Source organism: Lissotriton vulgaris, chromosome 5 (assembly GCF_964263255.1).
Source record: "Lissotriton vulgaris chromosome 5, aLisVul1.2, whole genome shotgun sequence".
Lineage (NCBI taxonomy): Eukaryota > Metazoa > Chordata > Amphibia > Caudata > Salamandridae > Lissotriton > Lissotriton vulgaris.
In genome coordinates, this window is record NC_141693.1 from 697,672,030 (window position 1) to 697,699,779 (window position 27,750).

Sequence of the window (27,750 nt, forward strand, 5' to 3'; positions counted from 1 at the left end):
TTTGACCTCCCCCCCCATGCAACCCACCACCCGAACCGGCGCCACCCCCCTTCTAGAGTCAACCACCTTTTGAGCACCATGATACACAACATATAGAACAAGGAAAAAAACACGAACTGTGAGTTGTGAGGTCTTCCATCCCAGAGGAAGGCCTCACTGTGTCCAACTCTAGGAGCAAGCCCACTTCCACTCCCAGGAACTCCTTAACTAGATTGTTGGGGTACTAACTTGCTAATTGTCATATGGAATTTGTCTACCCGCCACCTGGGTTTTTACCCTGGTCACAATATGAGAAATGTCAACAAAATATAAGTCTCCCCTCTCGTTGCATCTGAAGGGGAGCAATTTTCCTTTGTTCTCCCTCTTGGAGCCCCCCACCCAACCTCTTGTGAAATCTAGACTTGGGTGAACTGCTTACTTGAGGCGAAGCCCTAGATCCCCGGCTCACCCGGTCTCAATCCGGCGCTTTTTTATCCACATGTCCATTCTTCCGGCATGAGCCTCCGCCTCGTTGCTCCCTCTATTGCCCCTCCTCGTCATTCTTTGATGTTGTAGCTTGTCTTGGGAGAGGGAGACTGATTCCCAGAAGGCCCTCTGCTTCATCAATTTCTGTGCAGTGAAACTGCTTATTGTCCATATGGAAGGCTATACCAAAGGGGTAGGTCCATCAGTACTTTATTTGCCATTCTCGCAGGGCTTCTGTGATCGGCTGGAACTGCTGACGTCAGGCCAAGGTGGCCTGTGCCACATCCTGGAAAAGCAAGCATGAGACGTTTTGAAATGTTACTTTGTCTGTTCCTCTTGCTTTTTGGAGAACCAGCTCTTTTGTTTTGAAAGAACTACATTTTGCTAGTACGTCTCCTGGTCTCCTGTTGTTTCCAGGCAGCCTTGGGCCCACTCTGTGAACCCTCTCCAATTGTACCTCTGGCTCTCCTTCTCCGAGGACTGTGGAGAAAAGGCCTACCATGAACGCCTCTAGATCTGGGCCCCTGCATTCTTCTTCCAGGCCTCTGACTCTTAAATTATCCCTTTGGGAGCGGTTCTCTAAGTCCTTGCACTTGAGAGCAGATACACATAGCTGGTCGTGGAGCTCTGCAGAGCTCTCTTTAAGGGGCCTCATATGTTCATCCAATTACTGGCATTCCGCTTCCAAGTCTAGGGTACTTGTTCCTACTGAGCCCACATCAGCCTGTAGGGCCACTATTTTCATCCGCATGCTTTGAATGCGTCGAAGGAGGCATCCATGTCCGCCTTAATATCCTCCCTGAGCATCTTCCTGAAGTCCCTAAGGGACATCAACAACTCTTCCCGAGTGAGAGTCATGTGCCCCCCCCCCCCCACCTTCGCCTCTGCTTCTTTAGCTGACCCTGCTCCTGGTAGAGAAAATTGGTTGGAGACCTTGTTGCCTTTGGCCTTTTGGGTGGCATGTGGGGACAGGGGAACTGGTCAGCACAGGGTCACCCCTCCACCATCCAGATCACCAATTGCGAGAGCTCTTTTTTCAGGGGGTCCTCTAAGAAAACCAAGGAACGCCCATGGGGCCATTAGGCCCTGTAACCCCTCTCTAGGTGGCTTCAAGTATGGCTCCACTGGGTCACCGGGCCTCCAGGCTCCCTCTCTGTTACCTGGGTATTCTTCATGTGATGGGGTGTGGGGGGAGTCCGTGCTTGCCTCTCCAGAGACTTGATTTGGCTGTGGGCCTTGCTCTCCTTTAATTGATCTCCCCTGCGCTGAGTCCAGATTGCCACGTAGAGAGTCCACACCATCATCGAGTCAATATAATAAAGCAAAAAAAATCTCCACCTGTTCCTAATCAGCCAGTGCTTGTAAAATCACTGGGAATATACATCTCCCTCCCAGGAGAAAGCAGGTCAACAAACCAACATTGGGTGTAGATACAAGTTTTAATCAATATTCATAAATAAACAATTCATAAGTTTCAATACATGTGATAACAAAACAAACACAATGGAAAAAGAAATAGTAAACCCCCACGGAAAATAAACCTTCACACAATCATGCCAACTCAAACGCATTCAGTTACCTACGTCCTGATCCTCCAGGGATCCATTCATTCAAGCTAATTAAAAATCTAAAAATTACAAAAAGGCGAAGACCTATGGGTCTCAGTGGGATGAGAGGCAAGGAACTGAGAAATCCTATTGAGTGCAATATTATTTCGTCTCACTGATAGATAGCAGTCCAAGCTATACAAAAGAAATCACACAAACTATATATCATCACATAATGTATGTTACAATAATGAAAACCGAGGGGTTTCTTCCTCAAAGTGATGTGGCACTTGAGACAATAAAAACACAAGCAATTCAGATAGGCTTCACCAAGTTATTGTTGTGGTGCCGACGTACGTTTCGGTGTGCGACCTATTGGAGGTCTCACCTTCATCAGGGCACGTGTCTCCTCCTTGTAATCATAAAAACATACACATCATAATACATTTTGATCTGCCCAATATTATAGGCTCATATTGTTAATAATATGCGGGAGGGAGAACAATATGCCATCATAGAGTCAGGCATCGGCCTAGAGAGCTCAGGCGTCCGGGCCCATTGGATCGCCTTTACTTTCATGGGGGCGGTCAGTTGAGAACCAGGGGAGTCCCAGCAGCACCCACCTCCCGCTGGAATCTCGTTAGCCCCACAGCACTGACCTTTCTCCGCCCAGCTCTTCAGGGTCAGGCCAGCCTCATGGCGCCGCAGTTGTGCACTTCCTCTGTGGGTGTCTGCAGCTTGGGGTGGCCGCCTGTGTTGGGTAGGCCCCTACTCGCGCTCTCCTGCGTGAGGGGTATCCCATGCCGTCTGAATGTTGGTCGGTTCTTCTGCCATTACTTTTACTCTCAGAGCCGCGATCCACGCCGCCCCGCCATTTTGTTGTGACTGATGGTGCTCAGGAAGCTTCTCCTCTCCTCTTGTCCTCGTCTACGAGCACCCAGATGCGCCTGGGGGCCCAAATCAGCATTTCGGTGCCCTCACCTTTATTTGAGCTGCATAGACCGGGCTCGGCGTTGCAGTCAGTACCCTTATTTAAACCTATTAGACAGGGCCTGGGACGGAGCTGATCGGATTCACGTCCGAGCGGCCATGATGGTTGGCCACGCCCTGTAAACTATTATTATTGGTCCGATATCCAATATATAGCATCATATCTAAAATTCATGTGTACACTACTGTATATCTGTGTAACTGTGTGTCTGACATGGGCTAAAATCCAATCTGTGGCCCCTTTTTATCTTTTTAGGTCAAGCCCTGAGCCAGTGCGCAATCGCTCGTCTAGGGTTGATCTGTGGTAGCTCAGTATGGGAGAGAAGCCCCACCCACAACCCCGTCCATATTTTAATTGGCTTGTGTGTTTGTCCTTCATAAATGATGTCTTCTGATTGATTATGAGGCTTGTTAGTCCCTCCTGTTCTCATTTGTACCCTCCCATGGCTACTGGGCCCTTTACTTTGAGTGTTACACAGTAGGGCACAGGTTATTTAGACTGTCAGGACTATTTTTTTCGGTGCGTTCTCCACCCTCCCCCCCTCCCATTGGCCAAGATGCAATGCAATAGGTCTTGCGTAAATGCGAGTCCTATTGCATTGCAAATGCTTGTTTTGCCTGCTTTTCTCCTTTTAGTGAAAAAGTGGAGGGCACAGCGGGGTCAAACGGCTGGATCAATGCTACTTGAAACCGGCTCAATGGAGAGAGTTCTGCGCTGACAAAGCTCATTGGAAATTATAGAGCAGGGGCCATGTGACCAGGTGGCAGCTGTCGGCCTGGGGTGGCAGGCTGGCCTCTGCAATGCTGAGGGTCAGCTCTGGTTTTGTTACTGCAGCTTGCAGGGCTCGTCGCGGCCAATGGCATTGCCCAGCCTTTTCATCAACGCTGCGAATACATAATTAACTATTGTTGTGCCTTTTGCACAAACACACCTATCTATGCCCCTAATGTATCCAGCTTTTAGAAGCTAATTTCAGACCTGTTGAGGGTGGGTATTAACTGCTGAGGCCATGGTTGGTGAAGGAACACATTGAGGCTAGTGGGTCCTTGCTCTTCCCTGTATCTGGACTTTAAAACCTGTAGAGAATGGTGATGAGATGAGTGGGGGATGGGGCTAGTGCACTTGGGCTGACACAACACTGGGGACCCACCTTTCAGCATGTGTCTGGCACAAACTTTTCAGAAGTGAGGATTCAGGTTTCCTCCCCATTAAAGTCTGGTGTTGTAAAGCTAAATATGGTGCTTGCTTTAGAGGGTTGGGAAGGTGATAAAAGGAGGACCATACACAGAGAGGGCATTATTGTTTTCATGGCAATCTTTTTAGGTCAAGCCTGGGTAGCACATGGACTTGAAGCTCCACCCACTCTCCGCCCATCTTTGACATTGGCTGGTGGCATGGCCCTTCGTAAATACTGGCTTCTGATTCGTTAATAGGCTTTAGTCCCTCCTTAGTGCTGCCTTGTCTTCATTTGTCACCTTCCATGAGGACTGGCCCTTTTACTTTGGTTGTTACACGGTAGGTGTTATTTACAGCATGTGAGCACTATTTTCGTTAACAAGTTTCTCCATTTGCAGACACGGCATGCTTTCCTGCAACAGCGCCCGATTTGCTGGCACAGCTGCTCCCCCTGGCTTTCGATTTCTAGCACATTGGAAACAGGCCTGTAAAGAGCACGATTGACAACAAGCCTCTAAACCTCTGCTCTTTATCCCCGAGTACAGTATTATTTATTTATATTTGTGTCCCGCTTTTCTCATTAACTGTGCATGGGGAAGGACGGGGGCAATGGATCAAGTCGGCGGCTTTAAAAGCGTACAAAGCAAGCATTTGAAAATTGCAATGCAACATATCTTGCATTGTGCGAGTTTAAACTATTTCCATTGTAAATTCAAATGTATTTTATTTATGTTTTAAAAACCAACACATAAATAATAGGCATTGTCATTTAACAATGCCAATAGCTCAAAGTTTCACAAATGCGAGACCTATTGCATTGCATATGCTTGTTTTCTTCGAAATTGCTATAAATAATTGTGAAGGAGTGTCATAAAATCTGATAACATATATGCTCCATTGAAATAATAGTATTTTCTTTATCCTAATATAGACACATTTACAATCAGCCCACGTCATAATGTTCATCCAAAACAGTTAACAATGCTGAAAAGGCTGCATTACCAAAAGTACAGGGGTGTAACAAAGCGCCCTGCAGGCTAAATGGTGCAATAAGGCCCCAGGGTCTGCTTGGGCGCGCTCAATTATCCAGCAGTTATTGTCTGCCCACCGGGTTTCATAGGTTGTCCTACGTCCAGACACTGCCTACTGTTGAAGCCGGAGAACTCCTGCTGGGCTAGCTATTTGAAGAAAGGTTAAGCAGCTCTTTTCAGTCCTGGACTGCCCTAGTGGATGATTTCTCAGGAAGCTGAATGTTCGATGGGGGGCTTGGTTTGCTTCTGTACTCAGCCAGCCATCACCTTGTGGGAGCAGTCACTTACATTTTTTTATTTATTGTTTTAGTGCAAACTTGACCTACACTTTTATTTAAAGCATGGGAAGGTTAAGGACTTTTTACCCAAATCACAGGTTGTTGAACCAAGGCCAAGACGCACCTTGTTCCTCAGTTCCATAGTTCATAGCTCTGGGCCAAAGCCACTACATATCTGCCAGGCCTTTAAATATGTGTATGTTTGCTCGTCAGTCTCACTGACAGACAGCCGCAGTCTCCAACAAATATGCCAATCACATATGACTTCCTGTAAGCCTCATGGTGATTGGCGATGCACTTTGATAAGTGCTAAGACCAATGCTTCTGGTAACGCTGTATTTGACAGGGCACGCCATCGAAGGAACGTGCCACTATTCTTCATGAGCAGATCCTTTCAGGTGGAAAATGAGTCCCCTGCCACGTAGTAGTTTTTTACTGGAGTCTCCACTCTTAGCGCCCGTACAATGGTTGAGCCCTCCACTAACCCAAAGGCAGAAGCACCCTGGGATAGCTAAATGTAAGTTGTAAAACACACATACATTTCTGTAGTGTAATTGGTATGAAGATAGGTGAATTAGAAAAGGAAGAGACAAAAGATGACCAGAGGTAGGAGACGGGCAGGGGCAGGTGAGATGATGACAGGAGAAATGAAGAGAGACATGACTTTGCCTCTTAGATTCTGTCCTTCCCAATAGAGGTAGCAGAATCAATCAAAAAGATATGCTCTAACTAGGTGGGTACGCATAGAGCGCTGGAAGAATGTCTCATCGGTTTAGAAAAGAGCTGACAAAATCGACCCAAAGGCAGAAGCACCCTGGGATAGCTAAATGTAAGTTGTAAAACACACATACATTTCTGTAGTGTAATTGGTATGAAGATAGGTGAATTAGAAAAGGAAGAGACAAAAGATGACCAGAGGTAGGAGACGGGCAGGGGCAGGTGAGATGATGACAGGAGAAATGAAGAGAGACATGACTTTGCCTCTTAGATTCTGTCCTTCCCAATAGAGGTAGCAGAATCAATCAAAAAGATATGCTCTAACTAGGTGGGTACGCATAGAGCGCTGGAAGAATGTCTCATCGGTTTAGAAAAGAGCTGACAAAATCGATCCAGGACGAGTCAGCAACTGATCATGGAGGCCGAATGGAGGCTGAATGTGAGTTTTGAGTGTGTAGCTTCTGATTCATCTGAGATGAAGCCTATGGCACAGCTTTCCAAATCCAAGCCCTGTAGCTCTATGTAACTTGTGGAATGGTCCGGATCTGGGAGGCCTCATGATAATAGGTAGTGGGAACTAGATAAGATGGAGATGTAGTTTGGCGTGGCCCTCCTCAACATATCTGGCAGAAAATTAGCCAACATAAACTAAAAACATACAGGTTCTAGTTTGACTCCAATTCTGACCAAATTAACAGACATACATATGATAGCAGGGAACAACATGTTCTACTCCCATGCGTTTCGGTTTTTGAAATGCTCATCAATAAATCAAGATTGGTATAGCACAGCTAATCACCTGATAGGGTATCCAAGCACTTGCTGGTCCAGGAAGGCTCATTCGAACAGCCAGGTCTCACGGGCCTTCAAAATTCTGGAAGTAATGTGATGGTACGGAGAAATATGGGAAGGATGTTCCAGGTCTTTGAAGTGATGTAGGAGAAGGATCATCCTCCCCTTCTTCGTTGGATATGAGGAGTGTGGGCGAGTGAAAGGGAGGTGAAGCGTAGTGTTCTTGACAGTTGGTGGAAGTTCAGGTGGTGGTTAATGGAGGTGGGTCCTTGATTGTGTGGAGCCTTGTGTGCATGAGTCAACAGCTTGAATGGTATTGCTTCTGTAGGGGGAGCCAGTGGAGTTGCCTGAGGTGTGGTGTGATGTAGGTTTGTTGGGCGAGGTCGGGAATGAGTTTGGCTGTGGTGTTCTGTATGGTTTGAATTCTCTGTAGAAGAATTCGGCTTCAGGCAGTTGTTCTTCATGCAGTCGGCGACACCCAGCATGCATCTGTGGAAGTTCAGCCACGTGGTGTTGGGTTTATCAGTGTGGGAGAGGATGAGTTGGGGGTCATCTGCATGGGTTATTATGTTGAGATCATGGATCTGACGATGTTGGCCAGTGAGGTTATGTATGCATTGAAGAGCATACCAGAGCACTGGGATACACCGCCGATGATTTCCTTGGGTTCAGAGGTAAAAGGTAATAGGCAGACCCTCTGTTCCCTCCCAGTGAGGAAGTAGGTGATCCACCTGAGTGTGTTCCCTTGGATGCCGATGTGGTGGAGTACTTCAATCAACATGTGGTGGGATACATTGTAGAAGGCTGCCGAGAGGTCAAGGAGGATCATGGCTGCTGTTTCTCCTCGGTCAAGGAGGGTTTGGATGTTGTCGATGGCTGCAATCAGGACATCCAGCTAGTCTCTGAAATTTTACAACAGCTGCAGTAGGGGGTGCTGACCATCTTGGGGGTGGCTGTGTGGGGGTTGAGATGTTGAATTGGATGATGGCGTGGTTGGTTCATGTGAGTTCTGTGATGTGAATGTATGTGATGCAGTTGCTGGAGGTAAAAATGGGGTCCAGCATATGTCCTGCAGTGTGCGTGAGGTTGTGAACGATTTGGGTCAGTCCAAGTCTGCTCATTCTGGTGAGGAGGTGGGTGGTGTTGTTGTTGGGGTTGTTGGGGTTGTAGAAGTGGAAGTTGAGGTCAGAGAGGAAGAAGTAGTCCTTTGAGTCCAAGGTCAGGTGCTCAATGAAGTCTGCAGTGGTGTTGCAGAAGCTTGATTGCGGGCTTGGGGTTGAGTATGCAAGGGTGCCTCTCGTGGTTGTCTTGTCGTCCATGTGGAGCTTGAAGTTGAGGAGTTCCAAACGGGGTGATGGTATTGTCGGTGGTGGTGTTGCACTGCATGTTCTCTTTGTGGATGATGGCTGATCCTCCTCCTGGCTCATTGGTGTGGTCCAGGTGAGTGATTTTATATCATTTGGAAAGTGCTGCGGTGATGTCAGGGGTGGATGCAGTATTGGACTGGACGCAGGGTTCTCAGCAAGGAAGCCGATGTGAAGTGTGATGGTGGTGATGACGTCCCATAACGCTGTGCGGTGCTTACGAAGTGTGTCGCTACTAGTGTAGTGTGGCGTGAGGTCAGCGTGGTGCTTTGCAAAGTGACGTGGTAGTGCTGGAGCAGGAGAAGGTGAAAGTGAAACGGGTGCAGGCGAACAGTTCAACAGTAGACTGTGGTGCTATATGATAGCAGTGTTCCCTGGAGCGTCAGGTGTAGTTAGGGCATGGAGGCCAGGAGACTGGTATCCTGATGCTGGGTGGGATCCAGGCTCAGGCGGGCACGCCTTTGGCATGCCACTGGCGGCAGTCTCCATTAAGTAGGTCTTGGGAAGTTCGCTTGCTCTAACATTTTTCATTTTCTGAAGCCAAATATTAAACAAAGGAGCTTGAGTTGATTTCCAATTCTGCAGAACCAAGGACCTCGCAACTGCCATCACAATAAATAATAATTTAACCGACTGTCCAGACAGGCCAAGTTCACTGTCATATCCATAAAGTATTAACTTAACATTATAATCAATCTGAATCCCACAAAACTTTTGTAAGTATTCGAATATCTCAGTCCAAAAAGGAACAATTTTAGTACAGTGAACTGTAATGTGGGACCAATTAGCAGGACTATGATGCTTACATCTAAAACAGACAGCACTAACGTTCGTATACATTTTTGAGATGACTGCAGGAGTTCGATAAAAAAGCCATTTAGTAAAAAAAATCATTCTTCTCCAATTAGATCCACGAAGAACACTGAAATTCAATTTGTTTATACAGTTCCAGGTGTTCATGGTAAGAACATGATTTTCTTGTTCTTGCCATTTTTTAATGGATCTTACACTAAGGTCCAAATCAGTGAATTGAGCTAAATAACGTTTCCATGCTCCTGGTTTCTTATTCTGAGAAATCAGAAATAGATCATCCCACAGCTGACAAGGAGAATCAATCATTCTTACTTCCACTTGCCCCAGAGCTTTAAAAATCGAAACATATGAGTTAAATAACATAAACTTCTCTGGGATTAATTGTTGCATTTCTCTTGGTAACAGCCATGTCCCTTCTCTTATAAAGTCAAATAAAGTACTAAACCCAGCTCGCTCCCATTGACAAACAATATCTGATCCGATATTAATTCTCATAAAAATGAGAGCATTCCTTAGAGGAGTTCTAGAATTAAACTGCGGAAGAGAATATTTTTTCAGGAGAGCATCCCGACGTTTAAAAAACCAATACATTATTTTATATCGAGTAAGTTTTGGTGATTTAGGGATGTGCAAAGGATCAGGGGTTTGAGCCTCTTGACTAATTTTGTCAAAGAAAAAATTAATAAAAGAATTTGGATTCTGTTTTTCTAATTTAAATCGTTCTAAATACTGAGCAAAATATGCGCCATAATAATCTCTGAGATTGGGAAGAGATAGGCCTCCCAGTTCAGTATCTACATAAAGTATCTTTATTGCTATCCTGGGGCGTTTTTTAGCCCATATGAAATTCGAAAATAGGGATTCTACTTTGGAAAAAAGACTACTGGGTAGAAAGCATGGGACTGCTGAAAATAAAAAATTGAATAGTGGTAAGACAGACATCTTTATCAGTGCCACCCGTCCCATAATAGAAAGTGGTAGTGAGCCCCATCTAGTAAATAAGGATTGAACTTTTCGTACAAGTGGGTCAAAATTCAACGTAAATAACTCAGAAACCGAGGTAGAAAACAAAACCCCTAAATATCGTTTTGGTCTTGGATTGATAAAGCCAGCTAAATCCGTGTGTAAAACCAACTCCCCTCCTCCACATACAAAAATTTCAGTTTTTTTTTGTTAATTCGGTATCCTCCTAGAGCCTCAAAATCTTCAAAGAGCTGCAAGACGCTGTGTGGTGCTTACGAAGCGTGTCGCTACTAGTGTAGTGTGGCGTGAGGTCAGCGTGGTGCTTTGCAAAGTGACGTGGTCGTGCTGGAGCAGGAGAAGGTGAAAGCGAAATGGGTGCAGGCGAACAGTTCAACAGTAGACTGTGGTGCTATATGATAGCAGTGTTCGCTGGAGCATCAGGTGTAGTTAGGGCACGGAGGCCAGGAGGCCAGGAGACTGGTATCCTGATGCTGGGTGGGATCCAGGCTCAGGCGGGCACGCCTTCGGCATGCCACTGGCGGCAGTCTCCATTAAGTAGGTCTTGGGACGTGGGAGGGGTTTGGTATGGCGATGGGTGAGGCTAGCAGAAAGAGGGAAAGCAAAGTAGAGCTACAGAAGTAATCCTGTACTGTTATTGTATCGAACGTGGGAACACACAGTTTAGTATGGGGTCAAGGACTTCCGTTGACTAAGAACAAGCTATTGTCTCATACGTTTAAAGTGGTTTTAGCATAATATTGCAAAACTGTGCAGCATTTAAGAAATATTTTTTCCTGGTATTGGGTCAAAGGCATCTGTAAACCATGGGCATGTTCGGAATTATGCTTTCAAGGGATTGATCAGTGATGCAGCGATGAAGGAACGTAGCATACTGGCGTGCCTTGCTGAGATAGTAGTTATGTGACAAGGCCTGATTCTGTCATCAGCAGTCTAGTTTGAGGTTATTAAAAGAAAGATAGTGTGCAAAAAAATGAAGTTATGCTCACCGTCTTTCCCACCTACCAGTTTCTACCCTTGCTCTTACATCAATCTGCGGATGAGAGGGAGTAAAGGCAAATGATATCTGTAAAGTGAAAAAAAAATCTTTACCTATGCAAGGAAAATAATTTGTAGGTGTTTCTTTTATTTATAATCATAAATGTTCAGTTTCAATAACCTGACTACAATATGAGAAAAATAAATGTTAAAGATAAAAGGCAGTTGTGTAAAATGAATTCTGAAAGAAAATAATCACGTTATAGGATTCCCAGGGTACTGCTTCTAATATCCACCTATAAACCATATACTTTCGATTCCTTTGTAGTGTGTACTTGTCCTGTGATGAAAGCCACTCATGCGCGATTGTAGGACAATTTGGACCCATGTCTTTCTGGGGGTGAAGTGGGGTGGTAATCAAATATGTGAGCAGGAGCAGAAGTGTGACAGAGGCGCCAAAGTTGAGAAATCACAAAGAAGCGGCAATTGGGATATTATAAGCATGCTGCAAGTGGGTGCAGCTGGAATAATAGAACAAGCATTGGCATAGCCAATAGGTCTTGCATTTGCCAATGCTTGTTTATTCTGTTTATAGTGAATATGGCACTTGTTTTCAGGGTCCATTCAATTTTTTGCATTCACATATGAGAAAGTCAATGAATATTTTCAGCTGACTCTCTACATACCAACCAACTCTGGGGCACACATTGTACCTCGTTTGGTGTCAGGCATGCTATTTGACATTGATGTGCAGTTTTTTTGACTGGAAAATAAACAACTTTTACACGTCTCTCAATTTGTTCAACATTTTCCATTTTTTATTTTGACCCAGCTTGCATCCTTCTCGAGTTCATGTCTTTTATGTGATAACAGAGCATAGTTGCACAGAAAGGCTAATAAGACTTTTTCTAAAAAATTTTAGTCATTTGTGGTAAAACCACGATTCTGGAAATTTCCGTAACCACACGCAGTAATGATGACACTGCGGATGATTCATACTTAAATAGGGACTGAAATGTGAACGCATTGCTTGGACACGCTTTGGACATGCTTTTCCACAATTAAAGTGCAGGGTTAGCACCAGATTTCAGATTTTATTTATTAATTGCAACGTTAGCACCGGTTTATTTCAGATGCTAAAGGCACGGATTTCACGTGCAAAGAAGTGCTATACTGAATTTCTTGATATGATAATACATATTTTCACTAAATGCAAAAATGCAAAAATGGTGTTAAATGAATGGAAATCTAGCTACCATAAATTTAGCCAAACATTTTCCATAGCGCCCAAACTTTAGATGAGGACCATAGTGTGCAATTGTTGTGGCTCCAAACAAAAACAAGCCATATCCGCGCGGTGCTTTTCCTTAACTTTTGCTACATACAACAGAGTAAATGTAAGTAAAGAGCAGGCCAAGCCTTTTATCCCTCCCCACCACAAACACCTTAAAAGGGCAGCTTTGTAAACAACATTCAAACCTCTAGGGTTTAGGCCCCCATCTGGAAAATCTACGAGCACTTCTGCATTGGAACAAGGTATTAATTCCCTGAGATCCAATATCGGGGAACAGCTACTCAAATAAGAGAAGGGGGCATATTATCAAGGGGGTTTATCCCCTTTTTTGGCTTTAAAAGCCAAGAAAGCGGAGATAAAATTATCTCCCTATTACCTAGCTGCCGTTAACACCAGTTAGCGACAGCTAGTAGGAGATAGCGACCATCTTGGGCCTCACTTTGCATGTCAGTGATATTTATCACTAATGAGATGCAAAGTGGGCGTGCCAAGATGTTAGAGACTGGAAACAGTCGCTAACATCGCTATCTCCTATTACCAACTTTTGGAGATATTCGCGCTAAGCGGGAATATCTCCAAAAGCTAACACCTGCCCTGAGCAGTTCTTAGCCATGTTATCCAATGGGAGGTGGATAACATGGCTAAGAGTATTAGCTCGCTAATGCATGAATATCGCTGACTTTTCAGCGATATTCATGCTTTGCGGCGATTTTTACCGCATTTGCGTTAAACCTTGGTAATACCAAGGTTTAGTTGCGGTAAAAATCGCCGCAGCGCTGCGGTAAATTTTTGTCTCTAACCAAGCAATAGCGATAATTATCGCTATTGCTTGGTAATATGCCCCAGAGTTTCCACGACATTGTCTACAACTAATGCTTGTTTTCTTTCACTAACAGTATACTGTCTTCCAGTTTTATTTACCTATAGTTAAATCACAGTGTGTCCGGTTGTAAAGCAGATGTTCCTCGCAGTTAAACATTTCACGTCGCCACTGCCCCTGTTTCAAAAGTGACTCTGACTCCGGAGGCCCCCTTGGCATTTTAAATCTGCTCTCCCTCTGCCCCCCTATGAGTCCGCCAAAGTCAAGTAAAGACCAGAGAGCAGGGTTTAAAGGACAGAGCGAATGATGGCAGAAAGGCAAATCAGTTATTTAAAACAAAAAAAAATGGCGCAGCCAGAGAGCTGTGAACAAAGAAACATTGGAATGTTGGAGCTCCTGGCTTATACCAGCCATTATAAGCCCAGAGCACTCCATTGTTTTCAATGGAGCTCCCGACATTCCAATGTTCTAATATAGCCTTATAGCCCGCCGTAGAGGGCTATACCAGCTATTAAAGGCCCTCTCCAGCGTTAAAGGCCCGAGCCAAAGGCGAGGGCCTTTAACAAGGGAGAGAGACTTTAATAGCGGTATAGCCCATCTACGAAGGGCTATAATGCTATTAGAACATTCTGCCACTAGAGGACAGAATGTTCTAACAAAAAAACAAAGCCTTTTGGGAGCGTGAGGGGATTGGAATCCCCTCAGGCTCCCTGAACCCTTTGTTCACAGCCAGAGCTGTGAACAAAGAAACATTGGAATGTCGGAGCTCCTGGCTTATACCAGCCATTATAAGCCCGGAGCTACTTCATTGTTTTCAATGGAGCTCCCAACATTCCAATGTTCTAATATATATTAAACCATTTATTATAGATAGTTAGAAAATAGAGACAATATCATACAATTCCACAAATATAACAATTCAAATGGAGATAGTCCTCATTATTCAACAATACCTAATAGGTGAACAGTAAGCCCTAATTAAAACAATACTGTTAATGGATAAAGCATCAACAGTCCTAATAATAAGAGAAACAACATGAATGTAAATAATGATGATAATTAATTAATAAGGAGACAAAAAAAGGAAGAGACTACCTTTTTGTAAAGACAAATATTACCAGAAACAGAATGTGTATTCGCTAGAAAGGGTTTCCAAATCTGGATGTAAATTCCAAAATTATCTGTAAATTCGTTTTTCTTATGATGCAATTTTATACATTACAATAAGAGATTCATCATCTGTAGAACGTTGTGATGTTCTCCAATTTTGTGATATACACGTTTTTGCTACAGTGGCTATCAATCATCTCATATGGTTTGTTATGTTTGGGAGACCAGTAACATCATGTAATAGAAAAATAAATTCTTTTAAAGGAATAGATAACTGTATAGCTCTATGTATAGAGGAGGTTATGAAATACAGTACTGTTTGTAAATTGGACATCTAATACACATGTATAGTATATCGCAGTCCTCCTTTGGGCACCTCCAACAAGTAGAATTTAATTCTGGCCCCTTTCATTCCATTATCTATGTTCATAATATCATTCACCCATTCCTCTTTGGAGTAAGCTACAGTAAGTAACCCTTGCCATTTGATGTGAAGTTGTGCTAGTAATGGGCATGAGTGTTGTTTATGCACTATGAGATTATAAAATCCAGAAACTGCACCCTTTCATTCCCCCTAAAGTTTCAAGTATTATAACACTGAGGAATCCTCAAGTACCCGGGTATAAGATCCTAGTCTATAAATAGAGTTTTATTTAGTTGTAAATATTTCCCCTCTTGAGAACTAGGGAGTTCAAATTCTATCTGAAGCAACTTCATGATCATCATCATAATTTTATTTCGGCTATTGCCATAAAAGCAAACTTACAGCCTGATTCATGAAGTAAAATTGCGCCCTCAATCGCTGCGAAAATGCAAATGCGGGCGCAATTTCCGTAATCGGCATTCAACATCAAAATAGCGAATTCGCAAACACAGAATTGCGAATTCGCTAATATATTCGCAGAATCCCGGCAGGTGAGCATTAGCGAATCGGAAAATGCGATAAACCACGGATTCTGCGAAAATAATAGCGAATTCGCTATATAATCGCAATCGCTAATAGCGAAAAACCCAAAAATCGCTATTTGCACCACGCAAAATAAGGACAACTCAAAGCAGGTGGTAACCATAAAAGCCATGCAAAAAAAACTTTCAAAAAACCGTTGACCTATCACCAACAGGTTCTGGCCTGACCAATCACACATAAGGACCATCATCATCAGCAGCATTAGGAGTCCCACAATGCCAGGAATGTACATGGTGGTGAGGCGTCGAAGGCTAGAGCGATTAGCACGGAGTAGACGCAGGATCCAGGACAGGATATTCCGCCAGCGGGTCACCTTGCTGGGCCAAACCAGAGAGCAGATATATGCTAAATACAGGCTGAAAGGGGAAATGATAATGCAGCTAATACAGGACCTTGACCCCCTGATGCAGCACCCAACAAGCCGTACCAATGCGGTGCCTACACATGTGCAGGTATTGTGTAGCCTGCACCTCCTGGCCTCCGGGAGTTTCCAGGGGATAGTAGCGGCTGCTGGGGGGATATCCCAGCCCACCATGTCACGCTGCCTCCACACTTTTGTTGACGCCATGCTCACCCAGCTACACCGTCACATCAAATTCCCCGCCAGCCAACAGGAATTGGGCATGACCAAGCTACAATTCTGCAATCTAGCCCATTTTCCACATGTGCTCGGATGCATAGACTGTACCCACGTCGCCATCTGCCCACCAACTGCCATGGAGTATATGTTCCGCAACAGAAAGTCCTACCACTCCCTCAACATCCAGATGGTCTGCAATGCTAAGACATACATCACTGACATTGTCGCACAGTACCCAGGGAGTACCCATGACTCCTTCATTTTCCGGCACAGCGGCCTCCACACACGACTGGTCAGGGGAGAGTTTGGGGAAGAACACCTACTTGGTAAGTACACTTAGTTGAAAATGTCACATTGCTAAGATGTAACAGCGCAGCACAGGCAATCACCATCTGCTCCTCTCATTCAGGTGACAGTGGCTACGCCCTCCGTGAATACCTCTTGACCCCATACCTCAACCCTGCTACACCCCAGCAACGGCGCTACAATATTGCACACATACGGACAAGGAATTGCATAGAAAGGACATTTGGCCTGCTCAAGAGCAGGTTCCGCATACTGCACAAGACAGGTGGGGCCATGTATTACAGTCCTGAAATGTGCTGCCGCATTGTGGCTGTCTGCGCAATACTACATAACATTGCAACCAAGCGCCCGATACCTGTTGACATCTCTGGCAGTGAATCTGAGGGGGACAACCGGCCACCTGCACATGTGCGCCATGCACATGGGGAGAACCCAGCAGAAGGGCACAGACGTCGTAACCACATCACAGTGAACAGTTTCTAGTACAACCTTTTCCATCACCCCACAAATCAACAATGCATGCAAAATGTAATGATGACACAACGCTAATGTGTGTAGCAAAATAAATGTATTTGTTCAATTCACAAAAAATAAATAAGGTTCCAGTACAAATAACTCTAACAAACAGTATTACAGCATACTGCTGTGTATTACAACATGGCAGGCTTAACGTCAGCCTGTGCCAATGATAGTCTGAAGTTCTCAGGTGCGCCTACTGCGCGTTGCCCCCAAGCGCCTCTGAGGGGCATCCTCCTCTGGGGCTTCAGGACCTGGCGTGGGCCTGGTGCTGCGGCTGTGTGGTGGGATCTGTGAGGCAGAGTGGGAGCTGACGCTGGACGCCCTCTCACTAGCATCATCACCCCCCACAGTGGATGGTATTGCTGGAGGGTGTAGTGCAATGACGGCCGTGGTGAGGTGCTCCAGCACCCTAGTCATGTCCTCACTGCACTGTACTAGTTGGTGCTGCTGGGTCAGGGAGCGCCGCGCCAACAGAGAAGTAGCATTTGCTGCTACATAACTTGCCCTGCTGTATGAGGCCAGCCGGCTCATAAGTTGGCGGTGGCGGCGGCGTGCTGCACTGCGCTGTGTCGACATGGCAGCGGTGTTGGCCTACATGGCTGCAGCCATGCGGGCCATTCCCTCACCCACACCTGCCATGGCTGCAGTCATGTTGTCTAATCGCTCCCCCACACCTGCCATGGCTGCCCTCATGCCGTCCATGTGGCCTGCAACTGTGGCCACATTGCGCCCTATCATATGGAGCTGCAGCTGAATAGCTCCTTGCTGTTGTGCCTGGCGCTGGTGTATCCGCAACATGCGTCTTTCAACGCTGAGCCGCGCCAGTCCCTGTTCATTGGCCCGCCTGCTTGCTGGAGTGGAGTGCTGGAGTGACCTGCCACGCCTGCCCTGCTGGCCTGAGTCTGTGGCTGGCCGCTGTGTGGCAACTGGCGCGGCCCCGGATGTTGTGGCAACAGCTGCTGGGGGTGTGACCGCAGGTGTTGCTGGTGCCCCAGATGCAGGGGGTGTGACTGCTGGTGTTGCTGGTGTACAAGATGCAGGGGGCACAATGGTAGCTGCCCTGGCTGCGACTCTAGGTGGTGCAGCGGTAGCAGGAGGCACAATGGTGGCTGGCCTGGCAGCGGCTGTGGGTGCTGCACCAGTCGCAGGGGGGACACTGCAGGTGGATCTTGCTGCTGGTGTTGATGCAGCGGCAGGGGCTGGTGCCTGGGTTGGTGGTGGCACCTCCTCCTCCTGGACCTCCTCATCGATTTGCAGTCTTTCGCTATCGCTGCTTTCGCCACCTGTGGGGGTAAGTGGTGGATCATTAGTTGCATGTATCTGGCAGACGTGCAGTTGCTACATGCATGCTGGGTGACATTCCCTGAATGGCTGTGGCTTTGTGTGCTTTGGGACCTGTCTGGCTGCATTGTGGTACTACAACATTGTGGCCAGACTACATCTCCCACAATGCTTCAGGACATTCCTTGATGTGCAACTAAGGCATGCCTATGGGACATTAGGGGAGCCTATTTGGTCATGAACATCCATAGGGGGCAGGGTCGCTGTCGCATGCCACTTACATTGGGTGTCTTGGGTGGTGCGGGATGAGTCTAGTCGTGTAAATCCTACACAGGCCTCCTTCTCCAGGGTGTTCTCCACCTGGTCCTCCATGGTAGTATTGGGTGGGACAGTTGGTCCTCCTCCTCCAGTGCCCGAGGACTCCCCAAGGCGCGCCGCCACCTTCTCCTTGGCACGGCCTCGGAGGTCATACCAGCGTTTCTTTAACTCCTCGAGGGACCTGTCCGCCACTCCCACGGAGTTCACAGTCGAGGCAATCCCTTGCAATATCCTGCGCTTCTCTTGTTCAGGGACCCTCCTGGAATCTTTTCCAAACAGTCTCTCATGGTTTGTCACCACCCCCTCTATCAGGTGTTCTAGCTCCTGCTCCGAAAATTTTAATTTCCTTTTGCGCCCAGACGAGCTGCTGGTGCCAGGTGCAGGTTCCTCAGACATTGTAGCAGAGTTGTGGTTCTGTAGTTCTCTCCTGAAATGCTGCAGCTCTCCAACTTGCTCCCTCTCAGTCAGCCTCACTGTGGAGAATAGGGGTGGGAACCGGCAGCTTCCTGGTTGTGATGTCATCACTGGGCTCGAAATGCGACTTCCCGTTTTCCCGATCTCGCGAGTTTGCGATCTCGCAAATAGCGATATCGCAAATAGCGATATCGCTATTTGCGAGTTCGCAATCCCGGCGCGGGTAGTCGAAAATAGCGATTTTTCTGCGATTATCGGTCATCGCTAACGGAATTTGCGATCGCGTGCGAATCGCTTTTTTTATCGCAATTCTTCATGAATTCGGATTTGCGATTTCTGAATAGCGATTCGCTTTTATTCGCTATTACAGAATCGCAAATGCCGATTTTCATGAATATGGCGGTTAATGACTTAAAACAGTAAAATCATTCAATAATTAAAAGCTTAAAGTCATGACATATAAGATAATTAAAAGGATCCACAGATAAAACCAGCAGCATATGAGGGAAACACAGCAATTTTAAAAAGCAAAACTAAAATTCATTAAAAAACTCCTATACCTATTCTGCACTACTGCATGTACCAGAAGTCAATATTTGAAAACTAGTAAAAGAAACTTTTGTAAAATCATGAAAAACAGCGGAATGCAACTTGAAGACACAGGGATCTTAGGTACTAGACACTAAACAACAGGGCAGACTTTTTCTGTCTGTGTCTCCACATATATGCAAAAAACGGGGAGACAGCAAAAATAATTGGTTGAACAGTGTCTGCCCTAAATACCCTAGTTGCAATTTTGTAGTCCCTGATGCACAGATAGTGGCACAGCAGTAGGGTCCATTTTCTGCTATTTGCAGAGTACTGCGGACAAAAGAACAGGTCATGGTCTACAGTTTCTTTGGCCTCTGGCAGAATGGACAACTTAGGTCAGGTTCAGCATCAGCAAGGGGGCGCAGCCACTTTGCAGTAAATGATCGAAGCAGTAAGGTCCATCTTCGAAACATAAGGTCAAATGTCTTAGCAGCCAAAGGCTCAATTGTGTCCATGTACATTTCCCCTAAAAAAGTATCTTTAGATTCCGGAAAGATAGAGGTCAGGGTTCCTGTCCCCCCAGAACCATGGAATCTACCATCTACATATCTCCAGTACTTCTCCTTGAACATAGACTTGGAAATGCCACTAGACTTTTCTGGGTAGGCCCACATGTTGCTGCACCCGATCTCCTTAAGTGAATGCTTAATACATCCCAACCAGGGGACTCTGGTGGCATCAGGGAATTTTGTGATTTCATACAGACCCAGCTGATAAGGTAATAGATGTGCTGAGGACCAGATCCTCCTCCAGTACATCAAGGGTCTGAGTTTTACTCTAAGGGTGAGCTGACAAATGCCAAGATCTAAACGGAGTGGCACTAGTGGAGAACAAGGAGTAAGATTGGTGAGGAGCCAGAGAAAACAATTTTGTGTCTGTTCAAGGTCATTGGCATTGACATGCCCCCTAAGTACCCCACCATATAGGGACCCACCCACCTTACAGGGCTTTGCAATACAGGTGTCATCGAACAAAAGTCTTCAAGGCTCTCTGAAGGCCACCAGTGTAATATTCCAGTCTGAGTTTGGACTTGTGAATCTGAGGTGACCAGCCAAACTGCTCTTAAAGAGTGAGCCCCAGATGTTCAAATGTGCAAACCCTCTCCAGTTGGCTAACATTAAAGACTGGATGTGACCTGGCCATCTGGCAGGGGTTCAACACCATATGTTTTGTCTTGTTATTATTGATCCCCAGTCCTCTCTGCCTGCAGAAGACCCCAAACTGGTCCAGGAGATTTTAGATACCCATTGGGGATCTCAAGACCAGTAGAGTGTCATTCGCATGCAGGAGGGCCTGGACCTTCCTGTTGGCCAGACGCGTGGCATCATACTTACATTGCTTTAGCATGTTTACCAAGTCATTAATGTATAACAGAAATATAGTGGGGGCTAGTACGCACATCTGTCTTACCCCCTGAGACACTGGAATGGGATCTGTGTATTCGCTCGCAGGGCCATACCTAACGTACGCATAGTTATCCAGATAGAGCCTCCTGAACACCTCAATTAGGTATTTCAGAACCCCCATTTTGCTTAAAACTACCAAGAAACCCTCCGTTTAAACTAAGTCAAAAGCAGACTGTAGGTTGACAAAAATGGGTTAGAGACGCCCACCCCTGTGTGACATATTCCCAATAGATTATTTCTAATAGTAGCACTTGATCAATAGTGCTAGTTTCAGCCTAAACGCCTAAACCCTGCTTGAGGGTAGTCAACACATCCACTTCCTCAATCCAGACTTGAAGTCTTCTCAACAGGATTCGGGTAAAAGCTTCTGTGAGCTGTTGATTAGGCTAATAGGGCTATAATTTGACAGGGCAGACCTAAGGCTCTTCTTGTATGTTGGGACAATTTCAGCCCCTACCCAAGTCCCTGGCATGGCAAGCCGGTTCATAATACTGTTAAAGAGACGGCAAAATATGGGCACCAAATCTCCATCTCGCCTTTGAACAGGTGCCCAGGCACTTTATCAAGCCCTGGTGCTTTCCTTGGTGTGATCCAATCGATGGCCACAGAAACTTCACTCATGGTGATAGGGCTGGAAGCACAATCAATCTGGAGGGACTGGCCGGCTACAAGCAAAACACTAGAGCCTTCCATACTAAGATTACAATTGAGTTCCCTCATAGAGCCAAAACGGCTTCCAAGACTATAGCAATGGCCTCTCACAGCTGGGCCTGTATAACAGCTGTAGCAGCAATAATGAGCCATCTCAGCCTGCGTCTGTTACTGGTAGGAAAAAAACACCTGTTTAGGGGTTCTAGGTCATCTAGTGTGATAGTTACTAGGTCTCAATAGACATAAGGAGAGGTCCAAGGTGTTATAGTCACTTTCCTGCCTGGATACCACTCCATGTCAATTACCCACAATCACAGCCTGGCATCTCTCAAAATGTAATCAATACAACTAGCCCCTCCTTGCCGATTGAAGTTAACCATCCCTTTTTTTATCTGATGGTGTCCACTCATTCCAGGCTCAGAGGCCATTGTTGAGGGTAAAAGTATGTATTTTTAGAACTGCAGCTTCCCATTTTTTAATCAGTTGGAGTGTAAGCTCTGGAATTGCTCATATTTCATCCTCTTCTACTCTAAGTGCTTCGGTGGTAATACCAAGGGGTTCAAAATTGCAATTAAAATTCCCTGGCGCAAATCTATAAGCATCAACCTGGAGAGATTAAAGGTGTTTATGAATTACATCAGTAACAGTTAGACCAGTTACATTGCCCTCGTGCCTACAATAGACATTATACAACCATAATGAGAAATCATCTGGAAATTTAGAAAAGCACATATAGCACGTCAGGGGGCACAACATCAATAATCTTTGAAGTAGAACCAAGGAGGTTCTTAACCAAATTGCAAGCCCTAACTTTAGGACTCCTAAATGCCTTCTGTGAATACCGAAAGTCCTAAAGTTAGGATTTTTCACAGTTTAGAAGTAGTAAAGTTAGGACTCCTAACTTTAGGACTCGTAAATGCCTTCTGTGAATACCGAAAGTCTTAAAATTAGGATTTTTTTCAATTTAGTAGTAGTAAAGTTAGGACTCCTAACTTTAGGACTCCGAAATGCCTTCTATGAATACCAAAAGTCTAGTTAGAGATTGTCAGACAGAGTGAACCATCAAAACATGGCAGATACCCCTTGTTATCTTGCCATTGACTATAATGCACATTGATACAGTGGAAAGGGCATCCACCAGATTTTTATTTAACATGTTACTGTTAGACCTGGCATCTTTTGGTGTGGATTCCTCAGTATTTTTCCCTCTGACCTCCTTTTTTTGTCTGGGTGTTGTATTTCGTTTTTGCTGATTTTAGGACTCTGGGCACCTTTTCACTGCTGACCAGGGCTAAAGTGCACTGATTGTGCGACCCGCATGAGAAGCCCTGCAAACTGTGTGTGCCGTTTTGAACTGCCATTTCGACCTGGCACGCACATACACTTGCCAAGCCCAAATCTTTAAAAAGTGATATGATATGTGCATGTTGGATTTTTGCCATTTTTGTATTGTTTGATTCAGACAAATATAGGCTATTTGTTAAACTGGCGTGGACTCCTTTTGTAGTGTTTTTACTGTTTTACTGTGTGTGTGTATGTGTGTGTGTGTGTGTGTGTGTGCGTATACAAGTACTTTACACACTGCCTCTGGGATAAGCCTGACTGCTCTGTGCTAAGCTACCAAGGGTTGTGAGCAGAGGTTATCTTAGGTGTTTAGCTTACTTACCCTCACTATAGTGGTGGTCTCTGCATGGCTAAGGTGCATAGCCTAGCCAACTAGAAACCCCATTTCTAACAGGCCCACTGCCTTACAAACAAATAATTACTATTTAAATGACACTCTCAGTTCATGCTTCCTAATCATATCTTGCATTAATGAATATGCGTGTTTAATAATTGACTTTGCAGATTAGCATCATGTGGCTGAAGCACTTCCTGAATACATGCTAAGACTTGATTGTGTTTGCATTGTGGTCAAGTATGGGAATATTAGGGAGAGTAAGGCTGTAAAGGTTAGCACTCGCAGGATAAGCAGAGTAAAGGATTGTTTTGTTTACTTCTTAAGTCGGCGCTAATACCAATGACACTTTATTACTTAACAGGCCACTGACTCCAGTGCTGTCCAGTTCATGGGAGAACACAGAGGCCAACCAATTGAAAGAGACAGTAGCTCGGTTTTCTTGCACCTCACCCTTCCGTTATCTGGATGTGATCACCACTCTTGGAACAGGAGGATTTGGCCGTGTGGAGCTGGTAAGACTACAACATCACAAATGTGTTAGTTGAAACATGGGCCCTTTTTGTTGTATATATTTGGTCTTATTAAAATAGTTGTAAGAGGTTTATGAAGATGTGCACCACTGATAATAATTACATGGATGGGCAGTCTTTTGATCAATACATCCACAACAATTTAGCCCCAATTACAAGTGGAATGAAACAGGGCAAGGCATTTTCCGCACCTGGTAAATTCCTATACTACGAGTTGTTTTATTTAGTGTGCAGAAAAGCCCCCAAGTCTGACTTTTCTTCGTCAAAATGAAGAATTGCCACACAACAGGGGCAACCCGACTGACTCAGAACAAGGGGCAATAAAATATGTATGAACAGCAATGGTTCCATGTAGGAAGCGGGCTCTCTATATAGTGTACTAAAACAAAGTGCACAGTGCAGAGAGTCAAGTGGATCCCCAATAGGTAAGCAGAGGTAAAAGCAGATATTCCTAATGCTCTTTTTGTGGTAGTGTGAGCAAGCAGTTAGGCTTTTCAGAGGGTAGTGTTAAGCATTTGTTGTACTCACAGAGGCAATAAATCATACACACACTCAAAAATAAATTTGAGACTAATTTATAAAAATAAACTCAATTTTTATGTAATTTGTAAGACCAAGAACACCGTTCTCAGGTAAGTACTTTGGTAGTTACGATTTTTCAAAGTTTTGAAAATATATCACATTTGTGTGCTATTTCGCACCATAGGAAGCAATGGGGAAAAAGCAGAAAAATCCATATAAAATATGGCAATGTTTTCACAAAGTTCACCTGCTCATTTTAGGTTGATGTGGAGACCAGGTACAATGTTCCAGCAGGAGAAGTTTGTTAGCATCCCGGATCGGTTCGCAGCTGAGCCCTGAGTGTCCTGGAAGCTGGTGAGCGAAGACGATGGGTGCCACTTGAAAACACACTGCACAGATGGGATTACAGGAAAGTCCAGTGGGTTTCCTTGGAGAGAGGAAGTCATAAGGACTTAGGGACCATGGGAGCAGAGCTGGTTGGTCAGTGCTGGCAGAGCTGGGTACAGAGCAAACAGGTCAACCCGGCGTAGTGCATCTTGAGGTCCTCACTGTCAGGAGCAGGCAACTTGGAGCAGCAATCTTGGGACAGCTGGAACACTCAGGAAGTGGATCTCGGGGGGCTCAACATCCCTCAATGAGTGCTTGCTTCTGGTGCCTCAGGAGTCTGGTGTGGACCCTTTTTCTTGGTGTCCAGTACCACGGGTATTGGAATGCCGTGGCTCTGAAGGTCTGGGTGCCTCCAATCATGGTGGAGAGGCAGATCTGACACTGTGGAGCTGATGTACCTCTTCTTGATTTGCTGTTGAGGTTTTCAGGGGCAACAAGCCGACAAACTGGAATTCATGGGATCAGTGCTTGCGGTGTGCAGGGGAGTGATGCCTTCACTCCAAGGGAGCATATTGGCAATTTCTTGAAGGCTGGAAGTGCTCCTGGGTTCTTGAGTCCTTGCAGGTTTCAGGACAAGTTCTTGGAGCAACAGGCAGGGTTTGGAACCTTTTTATTCTGCATCAGGGCTTCAATTGTTGTGCAGCGTGTCTTCTTTGTCCTGGGCTTCTCTTGTCCATCAAATCTGACATTCAGGTGTTGGGATGCCACCAAAATACTGAAGTGATGGGTGTTACAAGGGGAGACAAGTAGTAGCCAATGGGCAGCTTACCTTTAGGGTGTCTATACCCTTTAGTGACCCTGTCCAAAGGAAGGGGCACTACCCTAACCCTGATTGGAGGCTTCTCCACCATTCCAAGATGGTGGAAATTCAGGAGAGGGTTTCACATTGACTGCCCTAGGGGTGGTATCTGCTAAGTGTGGACCCTTCTCCTCATCTAACTAATTTTCCTACCTTTCCTCCTGCCAAAAGTGGAGCAGGAAAGGGGGCTTGGCCTCCTCCACTATCTTGAGGTACATGGGATGGATTTCAAAGGGGACATTGCCTTTGAAGCTTCCCACCCTGGAAGGCCATCCTGTCCTCAGGGAGGTGTGAAGCACCTACACCCAGAGCAGGCTTTGTTTTTGTCCTCTGAGAGTGCCGGCTCTCACCCCATGAGGTCAAAAGCATGTCTGGCAGTGGCAGACTGGCACAAACCAATCAGAAACCACACCAGTACTTGGTTAGTTTTTTGAGGGGCTCTCTAAAAGGGTCTCCTGTGTGAATTTATTAATAAATCCATTACTGGCATCAGTGAGGATTTAATAAGACAAGATGTTTGGTACCAAACATCTTAGAAATCAGGGAAGCCATCATGAAGTTTGGAAACTCATGTTGACAAGTATCCAGCTCATGTAAGTATGTTATGGCTTCCCTGTTCACTTACAAAATCCCTGGATAGACAGGACATTGTACGGGCATATCTGTTCATGCAGGTATGTCAACACATAGGATATAGTGCACCCTGCCTTAGGGCTAAAGGCCTGAAGTAGGGGTGACTTACCCATATCTTATGCAGTGCATGGGAGACATGGCACACAGGGCTGTGTGCCATATCGACTCTCAGGATTTTCCTGCACCAAGACATGCAGCCTGCAATAGAAGAGTGCATAACCTCGGTGAGGGTTCCCCGGAGTGGCACAACCAGTGCTGTCACCCCAGGGGGCCCTTTTCAGTACCCATGTCCTAGGTACCTGGGGTACTACTTACTAGGGACGTACAGGAGTAGCCGAAGTTGTGCCAATCATGGTATAGTGTTTTGGGAAGGAGATCTGGCACAGGAAACCTGGTTAGCAGGGCCCCAGTGCACTTACAGTTCAAAGTCACACCAAGCATTGACAAAAATTGTAGGCTAATCATGCAAAAAGGCCACTTTCCTACATGACCTCCACCAAACAAAAGAGGATGAAACTAAAATTTCCCTAGAGAGTCTTCACCTTCTAAGTAGAAGAACCTGGAAAGGTATGGTCAGTCCCAAGAATGTATTCCACTGTAAGCCTATTCCCTGCAGAGATATTGAGCACCTTAACAATTTGGGGTTTTCTCTTTTTATCCGCATAAGACATATGAGAGGTCTGTGGTCAGTTTGGACAATGAAGTGAAAACCAAATAAGTATGGTCTCAGCTTCTTCAGGGACCAAATCACAGCAAAGTCTTCCCTCTCTATGGCACTCCACTACTGCTTTCTGGGGAGAAGTCTCCTGCTTATAAAAGCAACAGGTTAGTCATGGCCATCATCATTTGTCTGGAATAGGCCGACTCCTTTCCCATGTTCAGAGGCATCTGTCTGCACTATGAACTGCTTGGTATAATCTGGAATCTTTAGAATGGTTGCTGAGCACATGGCTTCTTTTAAGGTGTCAAACTCCTTTTGATGGTACAAAAGGGGGTGGTGATGGACGGAGCATCTGAATCAATCAAACATTCACACCCAGTCAAAAGATCTGGGTTTAATCCATCACCGTTCTTTAGCCCACTCTGCCACCCCAGTTCAGACATGGCTATATGCAAATCAGTCTGACCCTGTGCCTCATGGGAACAGTCCAGCCCGAACTGCCAATCCATGTCTTCCCTGGACCGGAAACAAGCTTCCAAGGACCGATTTCTGGCATTCCAGCCATCTTCAGCCTGGCTTGCTTGAATCCAGTGGCAAAGTGAGCAAGGGACTCACGTCTGAGCATACCCTGCCACACTTATGGCAGCCAAAAGCGGTACAAAAGGGGGTGTTGATGGACGGAGCATCTGAATTAATCCAACACTCACACCCAGTCAAAAGATATGGGTTTAATCCATCACCGTTCTTTAGCCCACTCTGCCACCCCAGTTCAGAAATGGCTATATGCAAATCAGTCTGACCCTGTGCCTCATGGGAACAGTCAAGCCCGAACTGCCAAGCCATGTCTTCCCTGGACCGGAAACAAGCTTCCAAGGACCGATTTCTGGCATTCCAGCCATCTTCAGCCTGGCTTGCTTGAATCCAGTGGCAAAGTGAGCAGGGGACTCACGTCTGAGCATACCCTGCCACCCTTATGGCGGACAAAAGCGGTACAAAAGAGGGTGGTGATGGACAGAGCATCTGAATCAATCAAACACTCACACCCAGTCAAAAGATCTGGGTTTAATCCATCACCGTTCTTTAGCCCACTCTGTCACCCCAGTTCAGACATGGCTATATGCAAATCAGTCTGACCCTGTGCCTCATG

At 45.6% G+C, this 27,750-nt stretch overlaps 1 protein-coding gene across 2 annotated transcripts in view; it reads left to right on the forward strand.

Moving 5' to 3' along the window:
* LOC147711410 (cGMP-dependent protein kinase 2-like) overlaps window positions 1-27,750 on the forward strand; it is a 2,360,133-nt gene that overhangs the window by 1,521,100 nt on the left and 811,283 nt on the right. For both annotated transcript variants that reach the window (XM_086922130.1, XM_086922129.1), the window contains exon 11: window positions 23,433-23,583. In XM_086922130.1, coding sequence (XP_086778256.1) covers window positions 23,433-23,583 — 151 coding nt within the window. The remainder of the gene's footprint in view (window positions 1-23,432; window positions 23,584-27,750) is intronic.